General features: G+C 44.7%; 1 protein-coding gene across 1 annotated transcript; it reads left to right on the top strand.

Annotated features, from left to right (window-relative positions):
• Nucleotides 1-510: 510 nt before the first annotated feature.
• On the top strand, nt 511-14,154 carry LOC115471925 (serine/threonine-protein kinase pim-3-like). The gene is made up of 6 exons (XM_030205894.1): nt 511-886; nt 4,856-4,956; nt 9,310-9,360; nt 9,927-10,290; nt 10,973-11,149; nt 13,582-14,154. The coding sequence occupies exons 1-6, from the start codon at nt 802-804 to the stop codon at nt 13,761-13,763; spliced, it is 960 nt and encodes a 319-aa protein (XP_030061754.1). The 5' UTR covers nt 511-801; the 3' UTR covers nt 13,764-14,154.
• The last annotated feature ends 428 nt before the right edge of the window (nt 14,155-14,582 follow it).

The raw sequence follows: 14,582 nt of genomic DNA, 5'->3' as shown, positions 1-14,582 counted from the left end.
CAGTTTGTAATGTGGAGTAGGGAGAATTAAAAGTTTGCCAAGGGCATCTAATATGCTTTTCACCAGCCCCGGTAAGCATAGATAATCCCTGGATGCAAAGATGGGAGAGTAAAACAAAGCAAAGCCTAAGATTGGATCTGTGTGTTCTGCACAGATAATGGGGACAAGGGCAGTGCCAGATAAGCTTCGTGGTCTCTTATCTGCCCTTGTGGTCTGTGTTTCTATGTAGTTAGGAGACTGGGCAAGGCGCCTTGGGTGTGGTGGACATACCTCTTAATACAAAAATGTGGACTGGAGAACACGTGTCTTTTCGTGCATGAGGGATAAGCGTGAAGGAAAGTGTCAGCGTCTGATTCTTCATACTTTTGAACATTTGCAGCTCACCAAGCCTTGGCCAACTTCCGTAACAAGACGTATAAGAGATCTCGAAAGCAAAGCCGGGATTCCTCGGAAATTCAGGGCGAGCTCCTACGCAGGTGGGCGTGGCTAGATTTGAGGGGGCGTGGTTTTTCCAGCTCCCCTACCTCCCAGACAGCAGAGAGTAAAGCTCGGGTTGCAGAGTCCTTGAGCTTAGAAGAGTCACTGAAATCTCTTATCCTTGAAGCAACGGTAGCAAAAAAAAAAAAGAAGAGGCACCGATTCGTGGAACTCTGAAGCTGTGACAGCAAGCAGAAGGGACACAGATTTGGCTGGCTTTTTTTGTTTTCTCTCCAAGACTGCACCAGCCCTAGTAAGAGGATTGCAAGAGTTTCTGGTTTGTTTGGGGTTTTTTTTCCCACAAAAATCATCTGCCTCCTTGCAATGTCTTCAGTGCAAGTGATTCGTCACCACAAGATCCACAACTACATCTTAAATTCCGTTTTTCCTAAGGATGAATTATCTGCAGGTACGTTTTGATTTTTGATGCACCCTTTAGAAACGGGAAAACCGAGAGAAACGGCGGCTGCAATGCTTGCTTACTTTAATGGGACTTTTGCTTTAATCCTGAGCTTTTATGTTCCAGTTGCTGTCGTACCTCGATGTTAAACAGAATAGAGAACTTTAAAAAAAAAAAAAAAAAAGGATTCCTAAGATAGTGACATTAAAAAATGGTGAAGACCTGCAGCTAGGGCCGGGTAAGGTATAAATCAGTGTATGTGGCTTTAGTTCTAGTTGGAATCAGCTGAGAGCACAACATGAGTAGCCTGCGGGTATCAGTGGCAATGAGCTGCAACGACTCCCCCCCCCCCCCCGTTTCCAAAGTGACACCCCACTGACGCAAGGTAAAGGAACCAGCGAGACGAACATCGGGTAGTAAAGGGCAGCCCCTCCTCCGCCCTAAATAACCCTGGGGCGGCATGCAGCCCGATGCAGGATCCCGATTACTATAGTAGTGACGGGGGGTACCGAACTCCCTGCAAAAAAAAAAAACCCCGAGGCGGCTGGGTGCAGCAGCACGTGTTCTTAGTGTGTGCGGAATCTTGCACTGAATGCATGTGTAACACGAGGGTTTCAACACTAGGAGCTCTGCCAGAACCTGGCACTGAAGCTCACTTTCCTCCAGCAAAGAATATGTGACACCTACCTACACAAGGTTTAGTCATGGAAGGTAACCGTCGCTCGGTTATTTAGAACAAGGTTTTGCACTTTGCAAGTGAAACGAAAATGCAGCGACAACAAATATTTCTAGTCGAAAAGCTTTACATTTCTAGATAGGATTTTTTGTTTTTTTTCCTGCTGTGGTGTGAGGACCCCCTCGGTTTAGCACTGTTGCAGGGTAAATACAAAAACAAATCTCGGAGACTCGACTCTAGGACGCACAATGGACTCAACGTAAAGTAAATATGGCTCTGAGTGACCCCAAATCACGAGGGGTTGCATCCTTGGCTCTGTAGTAGTTGATGCATGGTAATCCGTAATATTAGAACTAGAAATCATGTGCACTCGCGTCATATATTTCATCCACACGTGTCAAACTAATAACTCCAGGGCTGAGGCTATGGGTAGGGGCCATGAAATAGCTTTTTAGAGACTATTTCGCGCTGACCTCAATAATGCTAGTGTGGATTTATTTAGGAATGTGGGTAAAGAAAGGAGGCGTTACTGCCACCTAGCGATCGGTTTCACGCTTGCAGGTTATTGCGTAATAGTTGCTGTAACCTTCCAAATCTTAGGAATTAATAACATTCGCAGAAGTTACAGCCCATTTAAAAAGCTAGACCCGAACTTGTGCATCTTGAGGTAAAACGACGGTCTACGGTACGCTATTCGGAAGCCTATTTTGGCACCGGTTTCCTTCGCGTATTGTCACCCTCCACTTGAAACAAGTGCAGCGTGTACGTTCAGGGTAATAATGAGCAGAATTTACAAAGCTTCGTCAATGCAAAATAGGATTTGTTGGGTTTTTAATCCATTTTGTGGAGTTTGCAAACGCCTTCATTAATTTTGTTACACTGATGTGAAAGCAAGAAAGGCTTAAGTATCGGCACTATAATAAAAAAAAAACAGTTACAAAAATTAGTGTCACAATTGCTTACAGTTTGGTTCTTCAAACTGTATCTGTTTAAAGGCACTTTGCTTTTGATTTGGGGCTGGGCGAGCCCAGTAGGCTACAGCTTATACCGGGTTCGGGTAAAACTTGGATCCTGTGGACCTCGCAGATCCAACCCTGTGCTGGGCTTGGCTTACCTGGGCAGGAAGTTGTATTTTTTAAGTGTCCTTTCTTTTTTTGGTTGGTATAGCACAGAGATGTGCACAAGCCAACCAAAATAAAAAATTTTCATCTCTTTTTCTCAATTTTTTTGAGCATTTTTTTTGTTTAACTTAAAATATCATACAATAAAACTGAATACACACTTGTACACACATTCCTAGCCATTACGTTTCATTGCCATTGCATGCCCTGACTTTTTTAAGGTGGGCTCACGAATACATATACCTAGCCAGTGCAGGTTTTTTTTTTACTAGTGATAAAGATGCCGGTACTCAAATGCCAGACCACCCTTCAATAGCCAGGCCCCCTGCAACCAATCAGAGTCTATGACAAGGCAGAATTGGTGTGTAGAGCCTGAGATCTTTCATTCCAAATTGGGGATCATGGGTCAATTTTAGCAGACAACGGAAAAAGGTGCCTATACTCAGTACCCCCAAGTACCGCCTCAAAAAAAGCCCTAGCATAAAAGTATAATTAAGACTTGGGCTCCGGTCGTGAATGGTGTAACCTCAAGGGGTATGAGCAGGAGCCACCATCTGTTAAAGACTGCTAGTGATAAATTGGAACAAATACAGGCTTTTGACACTGCCAATAAATCTGCAAATAATACTTCCTGTCAGGGCCAGTTTAGGTGGTGTTTTTGTTGGTCTTCAGGCATTGATATGTGGGATTTTACTCCCAAAAGGCATGCCAGTTATTCGAGCTTACATGTAAAATTTGTTTATTACGGAGAACAGCTGTCCAAGTGACCCTGGAGGTGGGTGAAGCCATGGGCTTCAGATTGCAGAGCACACAGCTGTAAAGATGCTTCTCTGACAATTTACAAATGGTGGTATAACCTTGGAGAGTTCATGTAAGATTTCAGTAATCCTTGAGGTTATCAATAGAAATCAAACAAAATAAAACATGGAAAAGAAAATAAGATGATACCTTTTTTATTGGACATAACTTAAAACATTTCTTGATTAGCTTTCGAAGGTTGCCCTTCTTCGTCAGATCGGAAATAAGCAAATGTGCTAGCTGACAGTGTATATAAGTGAAAATATTCAAGCATTACTATGACAGTCTGACAGGGTGGGTAGGAGGTATGCATGGGGACATCAAAGCATATCATTGATATTCTAAGTTATCCTTGCGAAAATGAGAGCCTAAGAAAAATAAACCTTTTTGTGTGTGAGGGGGTCACGGAGAGGAGTCCTTTGTAGGTGTCTCCCAGACACTCCCAGGAATTAATTGCGTCTTTCCTTCTACCATTGATTTGTAGGTGTGGTCTCTGGAATCCAGAAAAAACTGGCTAGTACCTACCAAGGCAAAATTATTGCTGGTTTAAAAAAAAAAAAAGTGTGTTAAGGTGTGTAACCCTGTTCCAGGTTCAGCATGTCATCAACAGACTAGCGATCCAGGTGCATGAACAGCTGGCACTGGAAGTCAAAACACCAGGAAACTGCTGATAAAACACACTCCACCCCAATTAATTCCCAGAACTTCTAGCATGATTACACCTTCCTGGGAGCTCCCATTTTGGTTAAAAAAAAAAAAAAAAAAAAACCAAAATGACATGTATGTTGACTACATTTGGTCTGAGACACTTTTCTTGATTGGTGCTAGCAAGGCACTAACCTCAGAAGAGTGGGTTTGGTAAGAGTTTAGCATGCGCCTGTGTAGTGGAAAATGAATACTGTCTCGGTTGCCTGAATGTTTCCTGTATTTCTGCACCCTACACTCCTTCACTACTACTACTACTACTATTTAACATTTCTAGAGCGCTACAAAGTGTACGCAGCGCTGTACAAACACAGAAGAAAGACAGTCCCTGCTCAAAGAGCTTACAATCTAATAGACAAAAAGTAAAGCATTTAAATTTAAAATATTTAAGCAGTCAAGCACAAGAGAACAGTCACAGAAGGACTGAAGATGTTGAAGGGTGGTCAGTGTGATTAGGTGTAACTCTGGTTGGAGTAGTGGGAGAAGGTGATAGAAGAATAGAAATGGGTGAGGTAAAGTAATGAGTGGGTTGATAGGGAGGTTATATAAGACATGTCACTCTAGGGGTGGGTGGGTAGAGGGGTAAGTCTAAAGCAGGAGAAGGTGTTCTCTGCAGCCTATCTGTGAGATGGAAAATGCTCTCAGTCAGCTGATCATTCTTTGCCTTTTCCTTTGCAGTTAAAGAACCTTTTGAGAAGTGTTATCAGGTGGGAGCATTGATTGGCAGTGGTGGATTTGGTACTGTTTACTCAGGAGTGAGGATTATTGATAATTTACCGGTAAGTAAATGATTGGAAGCTTGCTAGTGGGTTTTTATGCTTTTTGATGGATGCAGCAGTATGAACACGAGACACCCCCCCCCCCCCCATTTAGAGATATAAAAAGATATAGTGGAATTAGAAAAGGTGCAGAGAAGGGCGATGAAAATGATAAAGGAGATAGGACAACTTCCCTATGAGGAAAGGCTAAAGCAGCTGGTGCTCTTCAGCTTGCAGAAAAGACGGCTGAGGGGAGATATGATAAAGGGCTATAAAATAATGAGTGGAGTGGAACAGGTAGACTTGAAGCATCGGTCTATTCTTTCCAAAAATACTAGGACTAGGGGGCATACGATAAAGCTATAAAGTAGTAAATATAATACGAATCAGAGAAAAGTTTTCTTCACTCAACCTGTATTAAATTCTGGAATTCGTTGCCAGAGAATGTGGTAAAGACGGTTAGCTTAGCGGGGGTTAAAAAAGGTTTGGACAACTTCCTAAAGGAAAAGTCCATAGACCATTATTAAATGGACTTGGGGAAAATCCACTATTTCTGGGATAAGCAGTATAAAATGTTTTGTACTTTTTTGAGATCTTGCCAGGTATTTGTGACCTGGATTGGTCACTGTTGGAAATAGGATGCTGGGCTTGATGGACCTTTGGTCTTTCCCAGAATGGCAATACTTATGTACTATAGCCATACTGGTCCATCTATCCCAGTATCCTGTTTCCAAAATTGGCTAGTGCAGGTCACAAGTACCTGGAAGAACCCAAAAGAGTAGCAGCATTCAATGCTACCGATCTCAGTCTGCTGAAAAGATGGTTGGTTTAATTTTTTAGTAGGTCATTTTACATTTTTAAATGTTGTGTTAGTTGCAGGAGGAGCCCCTCCCTCCTTTTGGTATTGGGGAAACAGATAATGGGGCCCTTTTACTAAGCTGCGTAAGGCTCTGCACACGCCCAACATGCACCAAAATGGAGTTATCGCCCGGCTACTGTGTGGCTCTTTTGGTAATTCCATGTTTGGCATGCGTCCGATACATGTAGTCGAAAAATAGTTTTTATTTTCGGCTGCATGCCAAGTGGCATTTGGCGTGCGTGCCTAGGTCATTACTGCATGAGACTTTACCGCTAGGTCAGTGGCTGGCAGTAAGGTCGCAAGCCCAAAATGGACGCCCTGCAGTTTTGATTTTGCCGCACGTCCATTTTTGGCAAAAGTTGAAAAAAGCCTTTTTTTTTTTTTTTTTTTTTAACGTGCGCTGAAAAATGATTCTGCGCACGCCCAAAACCCGCGCCTACACTACAGCAAGCCATTTTTCAGTGCACCTTAGTAAAAGGACTCCTATATGCCTTAATGTTATGGGAGGCGCGGGCTGCTCAGAATTCCCAAAGAAGAAAAAAGGCTTTTATGTCTAGAATTATTTGCAAAATGTATCACACAAAGCAAGAAATGCAGGGTTGAATAGATTCCAGTGTGTGTCATAAGTTGGTTATTGCAACATAAAGGGCGGTCCCGGGGTTCTCTGTATTGGTTGAGGAGGAGGGATTAGGAATAATGGACGTAATTATTTCAAAGATGGTCTGGGGTAATAGAGTCCAGATAATGGGCCATCTCAGTTGTAGTTTCAAAGAAGTGGGTTCAGGGTAGGGTGATGAGGGGGGCTCTCATAAAATCAGGATCATAAGTTTTGTTTTTGTTTTTCTTCTATCTTGTAACATAGTAGATGACGGCAGAAAAAGACCTGCATGGTGCATCCAGTCTGCCCAACAAGATAAACTCATATGTGCTACTTTTTGTGTACACCCTACTTTGATTTGTACCTGTCCTCTTCAGGGCACAGACTGTATAAGTCTGCCCAGCACTATCCCCGCCTCCCAACCACCAGCCCCGCCTCCCACCACCTGTTCTGGCACAGACCGTATAAGTCTGCCCAGCACTATCCCTGCCTCCCAACCACCAGCCCTGCCTCCCACCACCAACTCTGGCACAGACCATATAAGTCTGCCCAGCATTACTTACTATTCTCTTTTTGTCCGCTTATTATTATGTAACGGATTGCTGTTATTGCATAGACTTGCTGTTTAGTTGTTTGATGTGTGGTTCTTTTGATCCTGAATAAAAACCATTAAACTTTAAGGGCCCTGTTTACTAAGCCACGCTAACTTTTTAGCGTGCCTTAAATATTAGTGCACGCTAACGATAGAGAGGGCCGTTATATTCCTAACATTAGTGCATTCTAATCTTTAACACACGCTAAAAAGTTTGCACGCCTACGGCTGGGCTTAGTAAACAGGGCCCTAAATGCTATGCTAGAAATTTATAGTGCTTTTCGCAGACTGTAAGGGCCACCTCCATTTAGCTGCCTGGATGTCATGCGGTGAGAGCTTATTCTGAAATGGTATCCGGGTGCCTAGATTCCCTCGTAGCATTACCAGCATAACCTGACAGACCCCACCTCCTTTACATTTGGCACTTGCAGTTACACCAGTCATAGACCTGAAGTAACACTGGGCCTTCCGAATGCAGCAAGGGCATGCATAAGTTACTGTATTCTATGGTGGGGGGGGGTGTAAGTTGCAGCCTTGCCCATATAAACTCCTTCTTGCAATTGCGAACTGTGCCACTTAGAGAAGAGTTGCTTAGGTGTTTTGCTGCCACATACACATGTAGTTGTGCACGCACTTGTGAAAGTGACCATATTCTGTGCGTTTATACACAAGTGTCCCTGTTATAGAATTAGTTATCCTACTCCTGTGAGAAATTTCTTCAATAAGTTACACTGAATATATATTGACTTTCCCCAGTAACTCTGATTATTTTGAATATTTGTTTATTACACCATCACAAATTTACAAAGTTATAAAATCTCCCTTGTTCTCACTGCTTCAATCACTCGTACCATACACCACACTACACTCTAACAATAAATACACAGTGTGAGCAATTCAAACGGTATGCCACCGATTGTTATAGAATTAGGGCAGTGATGGCGAACCTTTTAGAGACCGAGTGCCCAAACAGCAACCCAAAACCGAATTATTTATCGCAAAGTGCCGGTACTCATTATGGGCGGGGTCACCACATATGACTCCACCCCTATGATAGCCACACCCCTTACACCAGCCATGGCGCATATAAACAGACATCATTGAAAATATTATACTAGTGTAGGAGAAAAAAATAACATGACTTTCTTCCATTGTAAATCATTTCTGTAAGCTGTTACAGCTCCAGTATGCCCAGTGCAAAATAAGACAGCAGATGTAAATTCTTCAATTCGACATATTCCAAACACTAAAATGAAAATAAAATGATTTTTCCTACCTTTGTTGTCTGGTGATTTTGTTTTTCTATCCATATTGGTTCTAGTCGCTGATTCTGCTGCTCTCTATCTGTTCTCTTAACTCCGTTTCCAGGGCTTCCTTTCCATTGATTTCTTTACTTTCCTCCTTTCTTCTTCATTTTTTGCCCTCCATCCATGTCCAGCAACCATCCTCTCCCCTCCAGCCACAAATGCCCTGCCTCCCTCCCACCCAGCACCCACCATCAGGCCTCCCTCCCACCCAGCAGCACACAGACAGCACCAGGCCGGCCTCCCGCCCTCCCTCCAACCCAACGAGCATCAGGCCGCCCACCTGTCCGTCCTCCCTCCCAGCACCAGGAACCCCCCTCTTCCTAAAATTTAAAAAGTGTACCTCCAACCTCCTCAGTCGGGGGTAAGGCAGCGGCAGCGAAGCGCCTTCGGCCTTCCTTGTCTCTCAAGCTGAGCTTGAGAGACAGGGAAGGCCAAAGGCGCATTGAGCGAAGCACAGGCGCTTCGCTGCCGACGCACGCCGCCTTAACCCCGACTGAGGAGGTATGCTTTTTACATTTTAGGAGGAGGGGGTTCCTGGTGCTGGGAGGGAAGGAGGGAGGGAGGACGGGCGGGCGGGCTGTTGCTCGTTGCGTTGGAGGGAGGGCGGAAGGCCGAACTGGGAGGGAGAGTGGGCGGACTGGCGACGGCGCGCGTGCCAAGGGAGAGGGCTCTGCGTGCCCTCTGGCATGCGTGCTATAGGTTCGCCATCACTGAATTAGGGGATAAATGCAAGAGTAGGCTCTATGCCACTTATCACTGTATCTCTTGAAGTCCTTCACGCTTAAACCACTGGATAAGGATTTTGGAAGTCACTCTTCATCTAAGGCATTTTCTTTTCAACCCAAAAAAATCTCCAATGCAACTCAAAACCGCTAGCTTCAGTCTCCTAAGGCTGCCTGAGTAGCTAGTAAATTAAACTTACATGCGTTACTACTGTTAATTTTGTCCAATAATTGAACAATATTTTTTTTTCTCAAGTCTATTTCCTGTTTTTAAATGTTGCTTTGCTTAATTTCAGGTGGCAATCAAACATGTGGCCAAAGATCGAATCCGTGAATTTAAATCTATGGTGAGTATATTTTTGCTTTATATTGAACAGAAGGTTTCTACATAGTAGGTGACGGCAGAAAAAGACCTGTACGGTCCATCCAGTCTGCCCAACAAGATAAACTCATGTGTGCTACTTTTTATGTATACCTGACCTTGATTTGTACCTACCATTTTCAGGGCACAGACCGTAGAAGTCTGCCCAGCACTAGCCCTGCCTCTTAACCACCGGTGCTGCCACCCCAATCTATATGCTAAGCTTCTGAGGATCTATTCCTTCTGAACAGGATTCCTATCCCACGCATTTTTGAATTCCATTACCGTTTTCATCTCCACCACCTCCCGCGGGAGGGCATTCCAAGTATCCACCACTCTCTCCGTGAAAAAATACTTCCTGACATTTTTCTTGTCTGCCCCCTCCCCCCAACCTCAATTCATGTCCTCTAGTTCTACCGCCTTCTCGTCTCTGGAAAAGGTTCATTTGTGGATTAATACCTTTCAAATATTTAAATGTCTGTATCATATCACCCCTGTTTCTGATTGATTGAATGTTTGTTTTTTACCTGACCCCTCTACTTCTACTTGTAGAATGGGATGATGGTTCCTTTGGAAATTGTGCTTCTGAAGAAAGTGTCCTCAGGCTGTCAAAGTGTGATCTGTCTCTTGGACTGGTACGAGCGGCCGGACGGTTTCATCATTGTCTTGGAGCGGCCAGAGTCTGCGCAGGATCTTTTCGACTTCATCACAGAGCGGGGTGCGCTCTCCGAGGAGTTGGCTGTTAAGTTCTTCCGGCAAGTGGTGGAAGCCATCCGGCACTGCCACTTGCATGGGGTGGTGCACAGAGACATCAAGGATGAAAACATTCTGGTAGACCTGCGAACGGGAGAGCTGAAGCTTATTGACTTTGGGTCCGGAGCACTGTTGCGAGATACAGTGTACACAGACTTTGATGGTTAGTGGAGAGGTCGGGGTCAGTTGTGGGTATGTTAAGTTGACAAATTGGGGCCATGTCGCTCCCCTTTGCTTTCCTGGTTACGTGGATTCTGTCAGAAGCTTGGGTGAAAATTTTCCATTTGGGAGTATCAAGGTTTGTACAGTGACCTCAAATCTCTTAAATATACTGATGCAGATTGAGCAAAACGTTGCTTTATTGCAAAATTTGTTGATAACTCTAGAACAATTTTGTTCTGAGCAACAATTGCACAGAAGTATAACTTTCATAGAACAATAATATGTGAATGATTTGTTATTAAAATGTCACGCTTTGCCCAGCTTTTTCTTATTGTGGAGTGAAAATTATACAGAATGAGATTTAATTTGGGGTCAGATTCCGGAGTGGAAAAGAATTCTTGCTTGGCTGCATTGAAAAGCTGAACATTCCCAGTGCTACAGATTTAATTTGGGAGTCTTGAGTACTGTACTCCATAAGGGTTGCAGAGACTACCCATCAACCCAAAAAAGCAGGTCCTCCGTGTTACCTGTCGTCCTGGGAACTGGTAGCTTACGTTTCCTCCATGTTCCTCCAACAACTTCTTTCCTGAGTTTGTTTTGCATACTCGTGTTCTTTTTTTTTTTTTTTTTAGGGGGGTGTTTTAAAGTCTCTCTCTCTTTTTTTTCTTTACCCCCCCACTCAGGTACCCGCGTTTACAGTCCTCCAGAATGGATCAGGGTCCACCGGTACCATGGCCGTTCAGCCACAGTGTGGTCTTTGGGTGTTCTACTCTATGACATGGTCTGTGGGGATATTCCATTTGAACATGACGAAGAAATTCTGAAGGGGAAGGTTAACTTCCGCACAGGGGTATCCAGAGGTGAGTGTATGTGCTCTTTGCATGCCCCCCTGCATAACATAGTCCAGTTAAGAATGCTGATGTCAGTGGTTCCTAAGCTCGGTCCTGGGAGGCACCCCAGCTAGTCAGGTTTTCAGGATATACAAATCTCATGAATATTCATTGTGGATATCCTGAAAACTTGACCGACTGGGGTGCTTCCAGGATCAGGTTTGGGAACCACTGGCCTAATGTCTTTGTGGTAGCTTGCTTTGGGGGGGGGGGGGGCTGGTCTCTGTTTACTTCACCACTGGACTGCAAATTTCCAAAGAAATGATGCTGTCAAATTTTGTGTCTCTTCCGCAGTAGTCAGACCCAAAGCCCATAAAATCTTTTACATCTGAACTGTGTATCATCATGAAATCCTAAAGGCAAAGCAGAGACGTTTTATTTACATCTTACATATTTATCGATTGTCACACAGTGAGTTGGCAGTTGCTCTGATGTCATCTAATATGAAGTTTCTTCCAGGACAGGGGTTCTGAACCCAGTCCTCTGGACTCCCGCAGCCAGTTGGGTTTTCAGGATATCCATAATGAATATGCATGAGAGAGATTTGCACGTGCTACCTCCATTCTATGCAAATCTCTCTCGTGCATATTCATTATGGATATCCTGAAAACCTGACTGGCACCACTGTTCCAAGACAAATCTGTTGGAGGAGCCTGATTGAAACTTTGCCTCGGGGAAAGCGCGTGCTACTTTTCAAAAGGCAGAAAACCTAGTGTTCAGGCTAGACAAATCTCAAAGTTCTATAAATGATGCCCAAAGTTAGGCACCAGGTAATGGAATAGGATCAGTTACGTGTGTAACTTTTAAATTAGTGCTAAATTGGCAGGGCTGCCGAGAGACTAGGCATGGTCTCACCTGCCTGCCTCCACGGCTCCGGGCCCCCTGCATTCGAGGCGGCAGTTGCAGATCTCCTCTCTTCTGGCCTTCCCTCCCTGTGTCCCGCTCTCGCGAAAACTAGAAGTTGCATCAGACAAGGGCGGGACATGGAGGGAAGGCCAGAAGAGAGGAGATCTGCGACTGCTGCTTCGAATGCAGGGGGCCCGGAGCCAAGGAGGCAGGCAGGTGAGACCGGGGACTGCAGCGCCGGCGGCCTGACCCCAGCGCTGGGCCTGGGGAATTTTGTCGTCTCCCCCCCCCCCCCCCCCCAGCGGCCCTGTAAATTGGCACCTGAAGTCAATTATTGATATTTATTGCCCTGGACCTGGGCAGTGATGTGCCAAACAATTACATGTGGTTTATGCATCCAAGTGCCAGTACTAAGCCTTTGGCTGGTGTAAATGCTCCGGTCTAAAGTTGGGTGTGAAAATGCAGATTTACACTAATTCATGCTTACCACACATCATTCTGGTTTCAGCACCATTTTTAAGAAATTTACTCAAAATGTGCAAATCTAATTTTTTTCATGAGTGCAGTCTCTCATGAATATTCATGGCAGTAATCTGAAAATGAGGCCAAGTGCTCACCCACGCCTTACCTGCTCGTGTATCTCCCCAGGAATGGTGAATGCTGATCCTGGAAGGATACAAACGGGCTTAGTTTTCGGAATTCTCATCATGAATATTCATGAGATTTGCGTACACTTACCCACTCAAAATCAATTCAACTTGCATAATTTTACCAGTTTAAACCAGGGGCATAGCCAGACTTCGGCGGGAGGGGGGTCCAGAGCCCGAGGTAAGGGGGCACATTTTAGCCCCCCCTCCCTCCTGCTGCCAACCCTCCCCCACCGTCGCCTACCTTTGCTGGCAGGGGGACCCCAACCCCCGCCAGCCAAGGTCCTCTTCTTCCTTCATTCTGTTTCTGAGTCTGTACGTGCAGGACATCAGATTCGGAGAAACAGAACGAAGGAAGAAGAAGACCTTGGCTGGTGGTGGGGGTTGGGGTCTCCCGCCACCAAAGGTAGCAGGCGGCGGGAGGGGGGTCAAGAGGGTCGTTGGCAGGGGGGTCCAGGGCCAAATCTACGGGGGCCCAGGCCCCCGTGGCCCCACATAGCTACGCCCCTGGTTAAACATTGGTCTTTTAGACTGTTTGGATTATCATCGCCCCTGCCCTACTTTAGCATGATTTACCAGTACATGCCTAGTTGATAGATCCATTTTGCTATATTGTATTTCGATTTAGCTCACTTGTTTCCCATAGTAGATCAAAGTAAAGAACAGCAGGTGTTAAGTTTTTGTAGCTGAGCCAACGGAGGGTCAAATTACTTGCTTGTGACCTTGGCCAGCATCAGGGGAATTGAACCCCTGTCTTCCCTGGTTCCCAGCTTGCTGCTCTAACCCTTAGTCTAGTCTTTCCAAGGGGTACGGCATTTAAAAAAAAAAAATGGCAGAGCTCTGACGGCTGTTGCAGTTGACAGTATTTTAATGTTGAAATGGCATTTTTTTTCCCCTCCCGTTTGATAGAATGTCAGCTCCTGGTGGAATGGTGCCTGGAAAAAAGACCCTCGGATAGACCCACTCTGGAACAGATCCTAACTCATCCTTGGATGACCCAGAACATATTCCTTGACCAGACAGATAGTCAGGTGGGAAGAAAGTTGGAACATAAGACCACTATCAGCAGTACGAGTCAGGAGAGCCTGTGATCATAAACTGGAAACCTTGAGTCCAAGAAAAAATATTGCAGACTGGGCTGAAGGACCCAGCGAGGACAGGCATAGTCAGACAACGAGGTTCATGAGCCTAGTTGGACTTCAGAAACACTTGTCTTTCTCTGGAAGACAGTGGAACAAGGCATCAAATCCTGCTGATCAGAAACAGAGTTGCTGCAACGGAGCCGGACACACTAGAACAGAGTCAGGATTATGGACAGATCTATGTGCCTGCCGATTCCACTGTAAGTACAGCGAAGGCCAAGATGGTGGCCATTGAGCTATGGACAAAGAAGATAGTGGCTGTTGAGGTATGGACATAATACAAAAGAAGGTCTAAAGATCAATGATGGCACAAAACTGTAGGTTTGATGCTTTTCTTTAAGAAAAAAAAAAGCACTGTGCTCTCGTACAATATTCACATATGTACTGTAAACCAGTGGTGTCAGCTCAGCTTTTGGGAGTCCAGAGCTTCTCTGAGTTTCAGTTTTTGTGAGAAATATGCATAAACAATTTACATGCATTGAGCCTAAGAAGCAGGTTCATGGATGCAAATATCATATGTGTATTTATCATAATTAACAAGAAGACTAGATTGGTCGGAATAGGTAAGGCATTAACCGACAAATGTGAAATTCGCATAGTATAAATGTTATAATGTGAATTCTCTAAGTTGTTCACATGCATGTTGGACATGATGAGAAACAAGCTTTAGCCTTCAAAGAAAAGAGCTCTCCTCCCTCTCCCCGTGGTACATTGAGTGAACTTGGCCCCTATTTCACTAATACCTGCTAATGTTCCTGAGTGAAATCA

Source organism: Microcaecilia unicolor, chromosome 6 (assembly GCF_901765095.1).
Source record: "Microcaecilia unicolor chromosome 6, aMicUni1.1, whole genome shotgun sequence".
In the NCBI taxonomy this organism is placed as follows: domain Eukaryota; kingdom Metazoa; phylum Chordata; class Amphibia; order Gymnophiona; family Siphonopidae; genus Microcaecilia; species Microcaecilia unicolor.
The sequence above is the reverse complement of the archived record's forward strand: the minus strand, read 5'-3'. Positions and strand labels throughout refer to the sequence as shown.